General features: G+C 43.1%; 1 protein-coding gene across 2 annotated transcripts in view; it reads right to left on the bottom strand.

Annotated features, from left to right (window-relative positions):
- Nucleotides 1-19332, bottom strand: part of LMCD1 (LIM and cysteine rich domains 1) — a 77125-nt gene that overhangs the window by 16672 nt on the left and 41121 nt on the right. For both annotated transcript variants that reach the window (XM_075938707.1, XM_006132806.4), the window contains exons 2-3: nucleotides 17234-17322; nucleotides 9102-9357 (exon numbers count right to left, since the gene is read on the bottom strand). In XM_075938707.1, the coding sequence (XP_075794822.1) occupies nucleotides 9102-9357; nucleotides 17234-17322 (345 nt within the window). The remainder of the gene's footprint in view (nucleotides 1-9101; nucleotides 9358-17233; nucleotides 17323-19332) is intronic.

Here is a 19332-nt window from a genome sequence, read left to right as displayed (position 1 = left end):
TGTTCACTAAAGGCACCATAAATCTGAAGTACAACAAAATTCCAAGTTCCATGACCTGGTCCCTTTAATTCAAACAGCTTGTTAAAGCATTGAGAGGAGACAAAACCACCCTAAATGAAAAGGCAGTTTTCTACCCCCACCATGCTAGGTTTTCATCAAGAGGTTTTCATCCTTTGCAGCCAATGTCTACCTTCAGAGAAAGGCCTTTTAGAGTTAGAGAGATAGTAAATACTAACAAGCAAATGAATTCCTTGAGGTTATTGAATCTGTGTATTCTCATCTTGTGGAAAGCTGGCAGGTCTAGTATTTTTTCAGTAATGGTTTCTTTTCACTTGAGCATAAGAGCTCCTAAATGTTCTAGGGTAAAATATTCCTGTAGGAGGCACTTTCAGGTAAAAGGCTACAAGAAGAACAGAGTATGTCAGGGGACTTGACTCTTATTGCTGAGCAATCGTACAAAGCAGCTGCCAACAGTCAGGTGGCTACCAGCCATTATAAACCAGGAGTCAGAAGCAAGTCTATAGCATTGTACAACCCAAAACTGCAGCTTATAAGCCTCAAGAATGGCAAACAGCACTTGGGTGAGATGTTAATGAGTTTTGGTTAGCTTAAGTAAGATGTTACAAATAAAACTACTCCAAGCTCTACACTGGCAGATGATCATTTTATACGCTATATAAAGGGAAAATCCAGAGACTATCCATGCCTGCTGATGCAGGGCAGGAGGGCACAGTGAAAGTAGCTGGCTTCAGCAGTGTTATGGAGCATGCTCCGTCTGTGTGCGAGGACATTCAGTAGAAGACCAACAAAATCTGGGGAAAGAGGAGGAGGAACATGACCAATATGTCACCTCTAGATTACTCAAATGCTTATTGGCATATAGGGTTACTACTGACCCTAGAGCTTTCAATTGGATGGTCACCAACGCTACTGATTTTTTTGTAGGTGGATGGTGGTCAGCTTCTCAATACTGCATAACTGTGGGGAGAGAATTCGGAAGATGGTAATTAAGAAACAGCTCTCTGAATAAGGTTAATCTGATGAAGATCCCCTGGGTAGCTAGTTGGCTATGAATTCATAGCTTTTTTGGGACCAGTCTTGTCCCATGCTGAATTAACATTTATAGGAGGATGTTTTCTGTACACTGAAATGATTTCTGGCATAGCTCTTAAAAGAAAGGGAGTTTCCCTCTGGAGGCCTTTTTTCCTGCTTTAGTGTGAAGGGCTAAGAGGCAGCCAGTTGGCTGCCTTTTGTTCATTTTTAATACCACAATCCAGCTGCATTAGATTTGCTTCTTATTTTGTCAGCATTTACAAGTGGACAGTAATGGGATGAGAAACTATTAACTGTTTAGCATATGTCTTAAGTAGGCAGAGAAGTTTACATACAGAGCAGCAAACATTAAACAGCTAATAAGTAGTTAAACCACCTTAATGCAAATGTTCCTAGCTACCTTTAGCAAAAAAGAGGATCTTTCAGAAAAATCATGAAATTTCCATGTGATTTCAGAGCTCAGCTAGAAAAAGGATATCGCCATCGAGTAATGGGAGAAATCCTGGCCCCACAGAAGTCCGTCATTGGTTAAAATGCCCATTCAGTTCTCCAAGTACCAGTTTTTCACCTCATTTTTTGACAGTGTAAACAGATGTGGTTGCAAGCAATGGTATTTCAAACTATCCATTCAGAAGGTAAATAGTGTGTCTTTTTTGGTCGCTCCTGATAATTTACAATCCCAGCAGAAAAGCATCTCAGACCACTGTGGGTACTAAACTCAAGATCATGTTAAGCCTTCTTTAAAAACAGTTGATCCTTAATGAAGAAAGGTTTCCATAGAAGACCACACAAGGAAAAACAACATTGGCCCAGTCTTTAGGTATGTGTGTCAAATCTAAAGCAAGCTACAGAAAGGTGGCAACTACTTAAACCACAAATATTGTATCACAGACATAGCCTTCACAAAATTAAATGTGAAAATATACTGCCATAAGAATTTATTGAGTGGGAAAAGAACCAAGGCAGTTTATCCAAGCATATTAAAGATTCAGAATAGGAGCTCAAAATCTGCTGGCCTTGTTCAGCTGCAGTACAAAAGACAAAAAAAAACAAAAAACAAAACACTACACTAGTACACCTTAATGAAAGAATGTAATAAGAATTCAGCTAGACTAATGCACTTCTATAGAAGAGCCCTGAGAGCAATATAAATGTCAATACACCTATTTGAGGCATCTTATTCCAATGCCAGATGTTATATTGCATTATTTAAAAAAACAAACACAAACAAAAAAGTTAGCAAAGAAAATGGACGCAAAATTCACAAGCCTTTGTAAGCCACAAAAAAGGTGTGTTGGTCATCTCGGCAGGGTCAAATACAGCAAGCTTTCCCCCTTCCAGATGAAAGATGCCTATGTGACTGCAGAATAGGTCAGAGAAGTCCAACCTGTCACTGAAGACTGGATTCAGTGGCAATAAGAGTGACTTATTTTGCTCTTTAGTTACTATTATGTATAGACAAATGCTTCATGATGTTGCTTCCACTTCGATCATTTGAATCTAGAACTCCACCCCTATTTTCTTCAGATATTTCACAAGCGGTTTTCTTCATTTTCCACTGGAATTTTAGATACCCACTTCATTACTTACAGACCCAGCTATTTGCAAACAAGTGCTGAACTTTCTGTTCTTGAGCCAGCCACTTCAGGACAACAATATTAAAAAAAAATCCCCAGTTTTCCACTGTGTGTTCAGAAGGGGAAGTCATTACTGCTGGTTAATTATAGGTTTTTCTACAGCAAGGCAGCCTTTTCTCAAGCTTGGCACAAATTTTTCATGTTCAGAATTTCTTATGAAAATTACATGCTTATCAAAGTTATGTTCAAAGTTAATGAACATGTGTTTACTGAACATTTGATAAGTCAAAATCATGTTGGAAATTAAGTTAAAGATTTTAGAATTCCCCCCCTTCAAAGTGGATCCTTTCTCATATGAACACCTTATCCTGTCCCATCTGTAAGAATCTAATTTCAGCTCTTTAGTTAATCTGAAGATCAGTGTTTGGCAACTCGCCTAACCACTATGAAGCTCTCCAAAATGTTTTCTGAACAGTATTCTTACACTGTATTGGTATAGACACATGAATACTAGTAGGAATGTGGTAGATTCATAACCACAGAGTATTGCTATGAATTTAAAAAGTTAAGATTTAAACAATGAATAATCTTAAATTCCATGAACAGAAAATAACCTTCCCTACTGCAGTCTAGTCCAAGCAGCACTATTCAATCGTCAGCATTCGTCATGGGGAAAACTGGATTGCTGTTAAATCTGAACTAGGCAGTGTGCTTAATAAATCATGTTACTTTGGAGAACTGCCATTATTGTTCTCTGGATCCCCCAGCAAGTTTCCTATCTCCCCGGGGAACTGTGAAAGACAAACATTGGCTAAACAAACATTCCAGCTTTATTTTTTTTTAAAAAGAATACATGCCACCAGTAGTAGCTCTCTGATTAAATAGCCAGACAGTCAAATAAGATGTAATGTTGGCTCCCTATTACACAGTGCTGTGTCTTTAATTAAAAAATATTGTCATGATTCTTGTGAACAATAATTTGTTCCCCTTTCCTCCCCCCCTCAAAAAACTAGGGAAGACATTTAGTTAAATTCTATGTATGCTTTCCTGATTTGATCAATCCTACAATTTTACCTTATTCCTAAACCCTCCTATGGAGCAGAGAGAAGAACATTTTGGGAGCATCTAAAAAAATCATTCTAGTTTAAATTAGAAGAGGAAGCTGCCCATGGAAGGGTGTGGAGTTCTAGGATGTTTAATACCAGAGCACATAGCTCAAATTGCTTTGAGGTCTCAAATTCCCCTAAAAGTCCTTCTATCAGCTAATATACTTCCAAATATTTTAAAAATGTCTTCATTGGTATATTATGCCATTATGGGAACAAAATCCAAATAGTGCCATGGAAAAGAATGTGAAGTGATTAAAGCCAACAAAACACTCCAACTCCATTCTGAAATAGACCCTCTTTCTAGTTAAAACTCATAAAAAAAGAGAGAAGTTTATATTAGTGTTAAATAGCTGACTTGCTCTAGACTGTTTAGCTGTAAGAAAGATCTCTTCAATGTGATGCAATAGGGGTCATTTCAATGGTTTTATCATCTAGAGTCCAGTTGCATTTATTACATGCCAATGGAGTTCCTAGTTACGGATTCATGAAAGTTAAGGAAAAAAAGTTTGCCCAGCCACCAAGTCTCTTGCAGTTTGGACTGTGGTACCTGTGTCCAGATATTTTCCTTCATATTCCCTTTTAAGAAGGAAGGGGATAAAAGAAAACAGCACTTGCTAACATGACATTATGCAAAACTGTAGAGTTCAGCAATAATTGGTTCTCAGAGAAAACAGATATTTAAATAAACTTCATAATTTTCCAATGGTTACATTTGCTCTCTCTCTATATATATATAAATAAAATGACCAGGACATGTATGTATGGATAGATGGAGGGTACTGTGCTTCATAAGACATGGAGGTAATGTTTAGGGTTTTTTTTTATATCCTACCATACATTTCAGTTCCACATGGATAAAGTCCATGTGTATTTTTAGTAGCTTGAAATCTGTGCTCAGTTCCTTAAGAACTGAAGTACACACAAGACATTAATAAGCAGCAATGATCGGTATACTACTGAATGCAGACTGACCAGTCACTAAGTTATGTCCCTTATATGTCCTGAATTTGTTAAACCCTCCATTTCAACTCACCCCCATGTGAATATGGATTTCAATTCATATTACACACCCTGAGAGTGTTACTTAGCAGTAAAATAGTATCCTTAATAGCTTAGGGCAAACATTAAAATTTTAGTGTTTCCCACAAGCAAGCTGTACAGCAAGTTGTTTAAAAATGGGAGGTGGTCACAGGGATTCGGTAGTCTAGACAGGGTAAGGTACATTCTTCCGAAACTGCCAGGCCTGGCCCTGCCCACACAATGCCTACGGTAGGTGTACTGGAGACAGTGCTGCTGCCCCCTGCACCTGCCCTCTGTGCTCTGGGGCCAGGGCAGGTGCATGCTTGCCCAGTCTCCTCTCCCCCTCTCCACAGGAGGAGCCCGCCTGCTGCACCGTGCCCTGCCTCCTCCCTGTGGTGGGGGCGGGGCCTCACCAGAGGGGGCAGGGCTGTAGATTGGGCTGGGGGCCTGCCTCCCAGTCCTAGCTGCACCAACCGCCCACAGAGATTGTGTCATTCCACTCGATTCAATAGCAAAACTCCCATCTACTATACATGACAGTTTGTCTGTCCATCCAAGAACTCCTACAATGGCAAGAGCTAGGACTACCAAATTTGATAGACTGCTGGGTCTTACAGCTTAAAGCAAGGTGAGGGGCTGGTTGTGCTAGGAAAATGGTATGTTCTTGAAATGGGATTACTCCTCAAAGCCATACAGACGTGAAAGGGGCTGACTGGGGTGCATCCCCCCCATTCTGCGGAGCCAGAGCCCCAAGCCTCACAACCCCCAGGTGCCCTTTAGGGAGGGAGGGCGGGCAAGGGGACTGATGCTCCTCTCTGCTCCAGGAACACGATGCAGTTTCCCCTTGCTCCCCAACACAGGCAAACAGCCAGCATTTTGCTGCATTCCTCACTCTGGTTGGGGAACGCAGGAGCCAGATGAACTTGGACCTGCCCCAACCAGGGGACATGCACGCCTACCCCACCTATGCCCACAGGCGCTGCAGTGGATAGGCACGTCTCACCTGGCCCCAAGCTGCAACAAACGAGAGGGCCAGAGTCCTCTCTCCCTGGTACAGCCTGCATACTGAACCCCTCATTCCCAGCCCCACCCCACAGCAATGATTCAAATGAATCAGACATAAAAAAGTTAAGGATGTGAGCAATACCAGGTAAGTTTTCTAGTTGCTCTAATCAATGTGTACATCTACACAGCAATTAAAAATATCTGCAACTGGGCTGGGTCAGCGAACTCCAGTTATAGGGCTACAATATTGCTGTGAAGACATTTGGGCTCAGTCTGGACTGTAGATTATTAGAGCCCCCTCCCCCTCATGGTGTCCCAGAGCTAAGGGTCTAGCCTAGGCCCCAAACTTTTACACTGTCATATATGAGGGGAGGGATAGCTCAGTGATTTGAGCATCGGCCTGCTAAACCCAGGTTTGTGAACTCAATCCTTGAGGAGGCCATTTAGGGATTTGGGGCAAAAATTTGTCAGGGATGGCACTTGGTGCTGCTGTGAAGGCAGGGGACTGGACTCAATGACCTTTCAAGGTCCCTTCCAGTTCTAAGAGATAGGCAATCTCCATTAATTAAAGTTATATAACCCCACAACTCCAGCCCATGGGTCACATTCAGCCTATTTAAGCCAGCCATAGCTGTGTTGGGAGTCTTATTCCAGTGTAGACTCAAGTAATGAGGCCAGGGTTTGGCTTTTTCCACCTGGAGTTACGGAAATTTTTGCATTCCAAACAATTGTTAGTCCATTGTAAATCCTAGTCTCTGTAGCTGCTTTTGAGCTGACTGAATTTATGGAGGATCCTCATTCCTTTCAAGTGACAATGAACTTTTTTAAAACATGCATATTAAGTCAGTCCCCCTACCTGTAACATTAGAAGGTCATCTAGAGCCTTTGTAGGATATTTGCCAACATACGTGATGCCTCCAAACCCAACTCCCTAACTTGTCCCTCAGACCACCTTGTGCTCACTACCTCAATTTCCATGCATCACTTGCTTCTGGAGAGACTGCAAGTCCCAGCAGAATTGAGAGGCCTCGTTTCTCACTATTCCAAGCCAGCTGGAAATAGGAGAGACTAGAATTCTATGAAAAATCATGTTTTCACAAGCATTCTGGAAAGATTTCTGGATGCAAGATACTGAGAACAAGGGAAGGCGGGGAAAGCTTTTTGGCAGAGAACTGGCGTTTGATCATTCTGGGAGAGCTCATTTCAATTGGAAAGGGATGATTGCGTATCTAGTCATTTGCAGAGGGGTAAGGACAACAGTGGCTACAGAAGCAAAGTGTTGAACAGATGCAAGTCACTTATGGCCATGAGCATGGGTTGGCAGTAATGAGTGCTAGTCATTACACAAGCAAGAGGGCTGCATTCAATAGGATTATTCACGTGAGTAAGCAAATGAGGAATTTATTCTGTGCAAGGGTTTATTATGGCCTTGGACCTGAATCTGTAGACTTCTGGGCAGGGATCAGATCTTTTCCCACCTGAATATTGCTTACTGTTCTGTTGGAACTATGGGTGTGTTTAGACTACAGGGTTGTGTTGACAAAAAGTCCATTTTTGTCGACAAAACTATACCTGCGTCTACACTGCCGCTGAGTTGTCAACGTAACGTTGACAGAACTCAGCAGTTTTGTCGATGGCGGTAAACCCCGTTCAATGAGAAATAATGCCTTTTGTCAATGGAGATCTGTCGACAGAAGGCATTATTGCATCTGAACTGTCCTTTGCGTCTACACTGTCATGTTGACAAAGCGGCTTGCTTTGTCAACAGAACTGGATGTAGTCTAGATGCTCTTTGTCTACAGAAGCTTTGTTGACAGTATCTGTCGACAAAACTTTTGTCCACTAAAGCCTATAGTCTAGACGTACCCTATAAGTAAACATCTTCCCCAATTTTGAAGTCATGCTTAAGGGATGGTATTAACTGGTCTCCATCTGCATATTTATACAGTGGCACAAATATGAAACTTGCATGCATCATTCTTATTAGCCAGTTAACCAAGGGAACATCAACACAGCAACATTATTTTGAAATAACTTAGTCCATGTCTACACAGTAGGCAGTTGTCAAAATACTGTCAAGCTAGAGGACTGCTTTCTCCGACTCCTGTAACCCTCATTGTAGGGAAGTCCGAGGAAGAGTGCTCTGTTTCAAAGTGAGTGCTGTGTAGACACTCCCAATTTCAAAATAAGCTATGCAATTGACATGGAATAAGCTATGCAAATTGAGCTGAGTTAAGCCCTGCTTTGTAGACACCATAAGATACTGACCTAAAAACAAGCTACAAAAGCTATTAAATTTAAACTACAAAGTAAACATTTTACAATGGCTGCTGTAGTTTGTGTCTGCAGAAATAACAGAAGAAAATCCAGAAGCCTACTGAGAATTAAAAAGGAAGTAATACTTCATCCTAGAGAGACGTAGAACCCGCATGTGATTTAGATTAGAAAATGAGCACTGATTGTGCTTCTGGTTAAATGGAGACATATTGCACCTCAAACTAAGCCCACACTGTTTATGGCCTTAGAGTCAAGAAAAAAAATACATGGCTCCTTTAAAAGGAGATTGTCTCAATAGCAAATCTGAAATAACCATTCAATAAAAATGGAGACTCATACAGGAAATTTGCAAAAACAGCATCAGATGTAGATGCTGTGTGGGTCCTGTCAGCATTAATATTATGGTTTTGATTTGAAAGATGGAGTGAAGTACAGTTTACTTTCAGCTAAACTTTACTCAGAGCCCTGAAATGTGTCACAATTACCAACTTCAGTTAAGAATGCCAAAATTTAAGTAGGTCTTGCATTTAGACTTGCAGGAGAGAGAGTCAGACCAATACAGCAAGTACCCATGGGATATCCGCATTGGTATTGTTTAGGCTTTGGAACAAACTGCAACATTCCATCTTCCTTATGACCATCCTGAAGAAAGCTGAGAAACTCTGCTTTATGCATTTTATGTTTTCATCTTAAAAATACTTGCGTAGGCTGCAAGTTTGGTATAACCAATTATCCAGTAATTTGTTTAAATTGGGCATTAGCTATATTAATGTGATGGCCTTTCCCTTTGTAAGATACATTAATGTTTCTCCTAGAAATGTAAGTGAATCTAACCCCCCATATAGCTCCTCTCCAAAAAACCCACAAACCTACCACAAGCCATCTTATTGTTGCAGCCTGTAACTACTGAAGTTATTTCTGCAGTTGTGTGGTTTTCATAATATACCAACAATTGTATGATCTTTAACTTCAAAAGAAGCCACTGCTTTTAATGGCAACATTTCCAAAGGGGACTTTGGTAGGCAATGGAGAGCAGATTGCTCCTTTGGTGAATCCTTACCAGCTTCTGGGTCAGTCCTGGTGGAGCCCACTCGTAAGTTATTGTGTCAAATGTTGGATCTTTCCGAGACACAATGGGATTGGTGATGATCATACGGTTCCTTTTGTAGATGCGAACGCCGTCCCCACCTTTCACCCGGGCAGTAAGTGTAGAATACTTGGAGTCAGACAACAAGCGGCCAATTTTCCGATCATCTTCTGCATCAGAGCTCAGACCGTGATCCTCCTGGCTACATTTGCATGACTTGCATATCTTCCTGTGGCAGACAAATGAGATCATCCTTTTGATATAAGCAGAACCTTGATCGGCATGTGCTCTTTTTGAAGGCTCAGCACTGAACTTTAATATTTAACCTTTAAAGTTACTAAATGGGATCATGACATAAGACAAAAGGGCTTTGTGAGGCCAACTATATTTGGGAAGGTAGCATGATATGGCCCAAAGGAATTTACAGGGGTATGAAATATAAAAACTGTCAATGCCAGACTGTTGTCCCTGACAAAGGAGGGTGCAGCAGCACACATTAACCAACTTTGCTGTGTTGCAGCGGATTAGCAGGCAGCCAGTTCTGATGAATTTATAAAGGATGCTCAAAGACCTGATTAGTTTCATGGTAGTACAACATGCAGTTTTCAATAGCAAAGCATTGGCCTCCATTATTGGGGCTTATACTTTATTGCAAGGGTTTTTGGTAGTCAAGCTATAAATTCATATTCTTTTTCTTGGCAATCAAATTCCATAGTTTTGAAAGCAAAAGGCTAAATTAATTTTTTGTATAACTGAGTTCAGTGGAATTTGACAGTAATGATTAACTTGATAATTCTTTAGAATTAGTGAGTGATTTAGAAGTTATACAATACTGAACTTTGAAGGTTGAGATTTTCATGCTGCATAGGTGGGGAAGTCAGGAATTCACAGTTGTATGTGACATTACATATTACATGCTGGAAATCTGTAGTAGTACAGGCAGTCCCCGGGTTATGTACAAGATAGGGACTGTAGGTTTGTTCTTAAGTTGAATCTGTATGTAAGTCGGAACTGGCGTCCAGATTCAGACACTGCTGAAACTGACCGCCAGTTCTGACTTACATACAGAATCAACTTAAGAACCCCAGGCGTCCCCAAGTCAGCTGCTGCTGAAACTGATCAGCAGCTGATTCCAGGAAGCCCGGGGCAGAGCAACTCTGCCTCGGGCTTCCTGTAGTCAGCGCTAGTCAGTTTCAGCAGAAGCTGACTTGGGGACACCTGGGGCAGAGCAGCTGGGGTGCTACTGGACCAACCCAGCAGCACCCCAGCTGCTCTGCCCCAGACGTCCTGATTCAGCCGCTGCTGAAACTGACCAGCAGCGGCTGAATCAGGACCTGGGGCAGAGCAGCTGGGGTGCTGCCCGGTTGGTCCAGTAGTGCCCACGGGCACTGCAGGACCAATCGGCAGCGCCCCAGCTGCTCTGCCCCAGAGTCCAAAACAAAAGCCTGGTCTGCTGGAGGGGGGGAGCACACTAGCTGCGCCCCCTCCCCCCCCAGCAGACCAGGGACACTGGGAGCAGAGCCGCAGCGGCAGCGGGGTGCCGCGCCTCTGAGGCTTTGCTCTGGCAAAGCCTCAGAGGCAGGGACCCTGCCACGGCTGCGGCTTCAGTCTGGGTGCCTGTGGTCTGCTGGGGGCCGTCCCCAGCAGACCACAGGCACCGGGTCTCAAGGGGCAGCAGCAGCGGTTCCCGCGGTTCTGAGGCTTTGCTCTGGCAAAGCCTCAGAAGCGCGGGAACCCGCCCGGTGCCCCTGGTCTGCTGGAGACGGTCTCCAGCAGACCAGGGGCACCGGAGCAGCTTACGAACGGGGCTCTCTCGCCCCGACTTCCGGGGCGAGAAAGCTCCGTTCGTAAGTGCGGATCCGACATAAGTCGGATCCGCGTAAGTCGGGGACTGCCTGTACACAGATTTCATATGTATTGTACATATGAAACTGCAGTACTTAACTACATAACATACTGAAAACACAATGCAACTAAACATTCATGCTTGTAACAGTTGTTAGATTCTCAAATCATAATTCTTGTTTATATGCTGGTGTAACCCTTCTGACCCTTCTTACACTGGACAGAAGTTACCTTCTAATTTTTAATCTGTTTCTTTTTGGTTTGCAACTGTTCAATACTTTGGTATTATTCCTCATCTTATCCTGAATAGGAGTTAACATCTATGCTAACAAGTGTGTTACTGGTAGAATTCTTGGGTAGATTTTGCCTAAAGTTTAAAAAAACACACACACACACACACACACACACACACACACACACACACACACACACACACAGAGGAAGTGGGATATCTAGAAACACAAAAAAGAGATTTCTGATACTAGCCATCCTGTTGAGAACTCCAGTTTGGTCAAAAATAGGTGTAGGATAACTATTGCTAAGGTAGACCTGTTCATGTGTGCAAATTAACGGCCTGTGAAACCAAAGCTTTTGAATTTTCACTTTTGCCAGCCACGTTTGTCACTTTTGTCCTTGACAGCAGGGAGGCTGTGAGTGGAATATTTACTATGGACATTTGGCATTATCCTCCTGGCTTGTGTCTGATTTGAAAACGAGCAAGTACAGACAGCATGGGTTTCCTTTAAAAAGCATGTTTCGAGTAATTGTAAACAGGCTTCTTAGCCTGTGAACACACATAGGATTACAGTATATAAGCCCATATGCAATGCATCAGGTGGCTAAAGTCTGAAAGAGTATAATTACTTTGGCACTAAGTCCCATTCCTGCTGTGTCATTGAATAGCATCAAGTACATGTCTGCTGTTTTGCAACAGGCTGATGCCAAAAGGAAAAAATGTTGGCTCTTTTGGCTGGGCTCCCCCAAGGTAGAATGCAACAAGAATTCTTCAACAGTAGCACAATGAGCCACCCTCCTTCAGTATCAGTCCCCCAAAAGTTATGTCAAAGCATACATCAATATTCAGTTTCATTTACCAAAATTCTGAGAATTATGCAGACTGCAGTAAGTGATACTCTAGGATTCACACCCTGTTCAAATCCCTGCCCAAATTTTATTGCACAGTGCAATTTTTAAAAATATTTAGTACAAAAAACGGCGAAAGAGTGGCTCACACTCTTTGCATTTGAGCTTGCACTTACATTGTGCATTCTAGAGATTGACTTGTTCAAACATGGAATCTCAACAATCCTTAGCGCCTTGGCTCAGCATTACCTCATGTATAGGAGACAATTGGGTTTGGAAATTGCCTAGCTCACTGGTGGATTATATTAAATGGTACAGCTGCAGTTACATCAAGGGCACACGGAGCAGGTAGACAGAACTGCTAGAGTGACAACAAATACTCCCCACTACAATCACAATAGTTGGGAGGCATTTAAATAGGAGAGCTCCCCTCCTTTCCAGCCTGTAAAAAAAAACCTGCTGATTAGTCATTGGAATTTTATTTTTGCATGTGTTTCACTCAGTTTGGACTGCCACAGGATCTGAGCTTGTCACCCTTGCAGGATCAACTTGCACTTTTTTCCCCCCCACAGTCTGTGCATGCTCCTGTCTCCAACATGCACTAGTTGAGTTGGTTGAAAAATAGAAATGTGTTTTGCAACAGGCTGAAAAAACACCCCAGCAGTCTAGACAGATATTTTGAGGTTTACAGGACCTTTCGAAAAGGTTTATTTTTTCCCCCGGAAGAGCCACATCTAGACTGCCGTTTTTTCTGAAAAAGCTCAGTTTTGAAAAAAGCAGCGGCCATGTTTATGCTAATGAAGTGTGGGATATTTAAATCCCCGCTTCATTAGCAATTTCGATGTACAGGCAGTCCGAGTTACGCGGATCCGACTTATGTCGGATCCACAGTTACGAACGGGGCCCTCTCCCTGGTCTCCAGCAGACCAGGGAGAGGAAGCAAAGCGGTGGAACACGCGAGCAGCGGACAGCCCAGACGAGTCTGGGCTGTCTGCTGCCCTCGGGCTCCGCGGCTTTGCTCTGCTTTGCTCCCAGTCCCCCTGGTCTGCAGACCAGGGAGTCGGGGAGCAAAGCAGAGCAAAGCCGCAGAGCCCGAGGGCAGCAGGACAGCCACGGCGCGTCTGGGCTGTCCCCGTGCTCCGCAGCTTTGTTCCGGACGCCTGTGGTACAGCAGCTGGGGCGCTGCCGGTTGGTCCCGTAGCGCCGCTCTGGGCGCTACTGGACCAACCCGGCAGCACCCCAGCTGCTCTGCCCCAGGCGTCCCCAAGTCAGCCGCTGCTGAAACTGACCAGTGGCTGACTACAGGAAGCCCCTGCCCCGGGCTTCCTGGAATCAGCCGCTGATCAGTTTCAGCAGCAGCTGACTTGGGGATGCCTGGGGTTCTTAAGTTGAATCTGTATGTAAGTCGGAACTGGTGTCCAGATTCAGCCGCTGTTGAAACTGATCAGTTTCAGCAGCGGCTGAATCTGGACGCCAGTTCCGACTTACATACAGATTCAACTTAAGAACAAACCTTCAGTCCCTATCTTGTACGTAACCCGGGGACTGCCTGTACTTAAATCTACACCTCTCTGTAGACAGAAAGGTGTAGTCTAGACACAGCCTAGGTGAATACATTATTGGGTCAAAAATAATCCTTACGTCTCAGTATGTCACCTGCAACATGTTGGCAGAGTTTAGTGCAGTTGAGTGATCCTGATCCAAACCTAGACAGCTAAAAGTCTATTTTCCTTGGTTGTGCAAGTCTCTAGCCAGCTAGTGTTTTCTTACAGATTTTATATTATAGCCTATTCTATTAACAGCAGGCAATCCCATCAGAGCAGTTATAGTTTCTTGGCTCCAAAGAAACCATTATGTAAGTGAAGCTGAACGTGTGTTTTTATTTGTACAAGATGATGTATCGTTAGTTGGATTTTGGCATCTATGTAGCCTTCATCCAAATATCACCTTAAAAAGGGTTCTAGGTACAGCCACATCTGCACTACTATAAAACCCCCCACTACTATAAAAAGTGCCTACTAAAGAGAAGAATTATTGCCTCACACTTAGGTAATCATTTAAATGAAAAAAAGCCACCACAAAAAAAACCACACCCCCTTCTGTAGCTGCTCTGGAGAACTACCTGGGGACAAAGTGAGACATTTAATCCTCTCAGTCATGAACCCCCATAAAAAACTTACAGCATTCTCTGAAGTGATTTATATGGACCAGCTGGTCATGACTTCACAGGGGTATTTGCCATTTGGAGATAGCTAAGTCATAGGGATGTCCCGATTATACCCTCTCCCCATACCCATCAGGAACTGTAGCCAGCAGCAGCAGAGCCTAGACATGATGAACAAGTATGGATATTTCTCAGAAAATACTTGCCATGACTAACACTCTTCCCCATTTCAAGCTGCTCCCATGAGGGGGAATATTTCATATGAATGTTGTGACCCTAAGTTTCCCTTATGTGCTGCATAGTGAGCTAGGGTGTGTGTGGTGTGGTGTGGTGGGATTTAGATCTTTACAGAGACTCAGATGGGACTGACTCCTTGCTGTATGGGGCCTGGCCATGTGGTACCTAGCAACTAGTGACCGGAGGGGCCGCCCTCTGCAGGAAGCCAGGTAACTTTGATCAGCTGGAGAACAAAGTGATAATGTTTGCCCAGAACAAGAACAAATTGTAAAGGAAGACTAATCCCAAGAGGCTTTGTGGGGCTGTTGGAAGGAGGAGAGCCTTCTGGGGTGGAACTACAAAGGGGTTGGAGGGCAGCTCTGGGATGGATTTTGCAGTAACAGTCCATTCTCCACTTTAACCCGAGAGGTCTAGAACACAGCCTAACCACCCCTTCTGGTTTTAGAATGCTGGCCAAGTCACTCCAGAGCCAAGCAGTCAGGGGTTCATTATTCCCTTAGGAAAAATGTGTACAACCAAAGGGTCCAGTTCAGGTTCACTCACTGAAGGGAGCTGATGGCTCCAAAGTTCAGGCCCAAGGGACTTACCCAATGAGAATGTGACCCAATGAGAATGTGACCCTAAAAGGGTCAGTGTACTAAAGGGGTCCTCCTAGGAACTGTTGCAGAGCTGTTTGAGGGCATGGATTTGTGGATCCGAGATACTCCCTTTGCCTTTGTTTCCAGCAGAAGAGGGTGGGGCTTGGAGACATTTTGACTAGTATTGAATAAAGTTAGAACAGCGTAAAGAATGACTGCAGTTCTTCATCGTAGGCTTGTATGTCAAAAGGTGTCTGGATAGAATCAATGGTAGCTCAACACACTGGGCCACTGACAATGTTCCCTCTAAGTTTTTCCATCTATGTGCAGAATAAATGGTGTTATATGCACCAAGACATGTGCATATGTGCACCACCAAACATGTTGCTGGCTATAGTCAGCTGTAAGCACTCTGCCAATCATCTGGGCAGCACCTGAATCTCTCCTGGGCAGCTGCAGGGAGACTGGCCACTGATAGTTTGCACAAAGTCTGGCTAGAGAGACAAGTCCACTCCTGAATATATATTTTTTTAATTCTGAATTTGTATCCTTTCAATTGTTACTTTCATTAGCTGCACTGTGGCAGATTTAGGAGGATTTGGGGGGAAAAAAGGACATGATTGTTATCCTGTGGTCACTTCAGCACCCTTCTGAGAATGGTTGAGTGGCACAAAGCAAAGTTGGAGCAAATGTCATGAACACAACATACCAGACTGGTGTTTGAGGAACACACTAACTATTATAAATTGTAAGCACACAGGGATAAACACTTGACATTATAAGCCTAGCTACTATGCCTGAGAACTTCCAAGAGTTGAAGAACCCAGAGAAGCAAACGAAGGGGAAGTCTAGCAGTATTTAACTGTGAAGTGTTTATATCATTTGGCTTATGTTTCAGACCCTCTTACTGGTAGTATTGATTCTGGTCTAAGAAAGGACAAGAGGAGGATGGTTTTAAGCTTGGTTTTCCCCCTGCCTTGATCCTAGAACTACAGAGTTCTATAGGATGCCAGAATAGAAGGGATATTATCTGCTAGTTTGTATCTTCTGGGTCATTCTTCATTCGCTAAAAGCCAATCCCTACTTCTGGAGAGGGTTCTAGTGAAGCAATTTTTTGCTAAAAATCCCTTTCCCTCTCCACTATGCCACCAACACACCTTGGAGGCAGTTCGCAAATATGGGGGCTTCCCCTAGAACCCATAATGAGCCTATTAATACTAGTGTTATAATAATTCTCCAATCTTAGTACAGTGGGCACTAGGACAATTTGGGTGAGAGACAGTCCCGCCCAGACCGGGGGGGGGGGGGGGGGGGGGAGGGGGGGGAAGAAGAGAAGAAGAGAGAAAGACAGACCGACCAACCTAAAAGGTGGAGGAGGATGACATACACCTTGCTGGTAGGGTGAACAGGACATCAGTCTCCAAGTATCATGTTAAGTCCGCAATTTTTATTTATTTCTTTAATTTTTGGATGGGGTTGGAGGAGAAGATCAGCTAACCAGAAAGAGGGAGAGAAGAGAAGAGGAGAACAGGTCAAGGGTTACCTCTACACTGTGCAGTTAACCTGGCTGATTGGCACCCAAGTCTGAGCACTTGGGTTTGCTTATACAGAAGTAGACTTTCAAAGCACAAGACCTTATCATGGTGTCCTCACTGTTTTTGTTCTTACACACGTGTGTCTGGGGGAATTTTCCATGGTTCTTTATGCTTAGATACTCAAAGGATTCTTCTCTAGTCAGTTGTGTCAATTGTGGAGGATCATACCTGTGTCTCAGGAAGACTTGGAGGATGAACACTCAAGTGATCTTGTCTATCTTCACTGCAAAGTGGGCAGGTTCCCGTCTGAGCTTGAAACCACACAGCTTTAACCCATAACCCCAGATGTACATGCTAACACAGGTTCAAAGCAAAGAAGAGGCACACGCTGAAGGGTTACCACAAAAGTCATATGTAGGTGCATGAGCTAAGGCTACAGTGTCAATGTATCATAAGACCAGAAGGCCTTTGCACACGATCTACCCCCCCCCCCCCACCACTGTCTTCCCCAGCTCTGAGTATGCACAGACTGCAGTTCCATTTCTCCTCCAACATAATCATTTATCAGTTTGCACTTATGCTGAGAGCCAGTGAAGTTCGATTATAGGGAAAACCCACAAGGGAGACATTTATAGGAGAACCCTCCAGCAGAAGATAAATTACCTCCAAGAATGTGGCTCAAAGCCTGTACACATCCCTCGGCATCTTAGGCAAGGCACACCTCTTCCTGATTGCTGCTGGCTTACAGACATCTGGAAGAGAAAAAAGTTTTGAGTGTGTGTGTATATATATATATCTTGGCCCCGAGTCCTTTCATTGTGTGTTGCTTCTTAAGCATGTTGACTCCTTTACAACTATGCCTTTTGTGGTTTGAGGGATCCACATCAATAAATCATTGGGTAACTGACTACACACAGTTCAGCAAGACAGCTGAAAATGTTCTGGCTTTGAATGTAGATGAAAAGGGAAGGAGAACGCTGATGGACTATCAGGGTGCTAGCTCCCAATAATTCTACCATCCATTATAAAACCACTGAAATAAAACCTCTAGGGGCTAATAAGTTAGTCCCACCAATCAGTACAATTGGAAACTTCTTATCAAAGCTAAATTTCAGACCCCTTTCCTTCTAGCCCATTCATTTAATAGACATGCGCTGCATTTTAGCCACAATCTAAACAGATGTTTTGAGACTGTGGTTAGGAGTATGTTTTATATTTAATTTTAGCTCAGGATATTGAATTACCACTTATATTTTCCATTTAGGAGGTTGCTTGAGATGCATCTATTAATGTGAGAAGAAATGATCTCCTATGGTGTCTTGCTGAGAGGTGATCAATGAACTAAGTCTCAAACTTACAACAACTTGGTATGTACATTGTATACATACCAACTCCAGACTATTGAGTAAGAATGACTGAACTCTTCAGTGTTTTTATATTAATCTAAGGGGGGGGGCCTCTTCAATCTAGCAGAGAAAGGCGTAGTGTGAGCTAATGGTGGAGTTGATCTTGACAGTCAGACTAGAAAGACGACCTCTTTTAAAAAAGGTAATTAACCACTGGAACAGTTTGCCAAGGGTCATGGTGGAGTCTCCATCACTGAATTTTAAAAAGGGGAGATTGGATAGGTTTTGCAAGACACCTGCTGTAGGAATAATTAGGGGCAGTTCTATGAACTGTGCTACTCAAGAGCTCAGATTAGATGATCACAGTGCTCCTTTCTGGCTTTTGAGTCTATGAATCTGAGTTTCATGGGCTGCAAATACAAAGAGAAGGGTTGGAACGTTATCAAACTTGTAAATAAAGTTTGATACTTATCAGCGTCTTGTAACTTGAACAATCCAATTCACAATTCCCCTCCTCTGCCTTCCTCTATCTATTTTTGGATCTGGACTTCTAATACTCCCATCATTTGACTAAGTGGGTTGTGCCCATGAAAGCTATACCATGTACATGTTGTTAGTCTTTAAGATGCTGCTAGACTATTGCTTGTTTAAGTTTTTCCAGTTACGGACTAACTCAGCTACCTCTGAAGCTTAAGTTTATATATTTAAAAAAAACACACACCCACCCACCCACGTGCCGACAGTGTATGTACATTGGATAAATGTCTCAGATGCTTCAAAGAATCAATGCACACAACATTGATCTGAGGAAGTGGGTCTGGCCCACGAAAGCTCATCATCTAATAAACCATCTTGTTAGTCTTTAAAGTGCTACATTGTCCTGCATTTTGCTTCAACTACCCCAGACTAACACGGCTACATTTCTATCACTATTCTGCACACAACACAGATAGACATTATCAAAAATATAAAAAAAAGGTATTGTCTCAATGACTTATTACCCGCATACTGCTTCAAAGACGTTTTCACACCAGACTTGAAAGAGAAACCGCTGAACTGTCATTCATGCTTAAATTTGACACTTTAGCATCTGTTAAGACTCCCCCCCCGCATAATTACCTTACCTATTACAAAGATAGCTTCACCAATTATCACCTCTAATATCATTAGCTCACAGACATTTACCTCCTTTCTGCCCCCCCCCCCCCTCCTCCCTCGGTTCTGAAATTTGATTTGTCCTTTTTATATGCATTCACTTTTTTGATTGTATCCCTTTGGTATATATGGTCATGCCTATTTTCTTCCACAATTTGATCTGAGGAAGTGGGTCTGGCCCATGAAAGCTCATCACCCAATAAGCCATCTTATCTTGTTAGTTCTGTCTTTTGTTTTGGCTTTTGCCATGAGAGAAACTGC

The sequence above is a fragment of the Pelodiscus sinensis genome, chromosome 11 (assembly GCF_049634645.1).
Source record: "Pelodiscus sinensis isolate JC-2024 chromosome 11, ASM4963464v1, whole genome shotgun sequence".
Lineage (NCBI taxonomy): Eukaryota > Metazoa > Chordata > Testudines > Trionychidae > Pelodiscus > Pelodiscus sinensis.
Note: the sequence above shows the minus strand (reverse complement) of the source record. Positions and strands in the feature narration are given on the sequence as shown.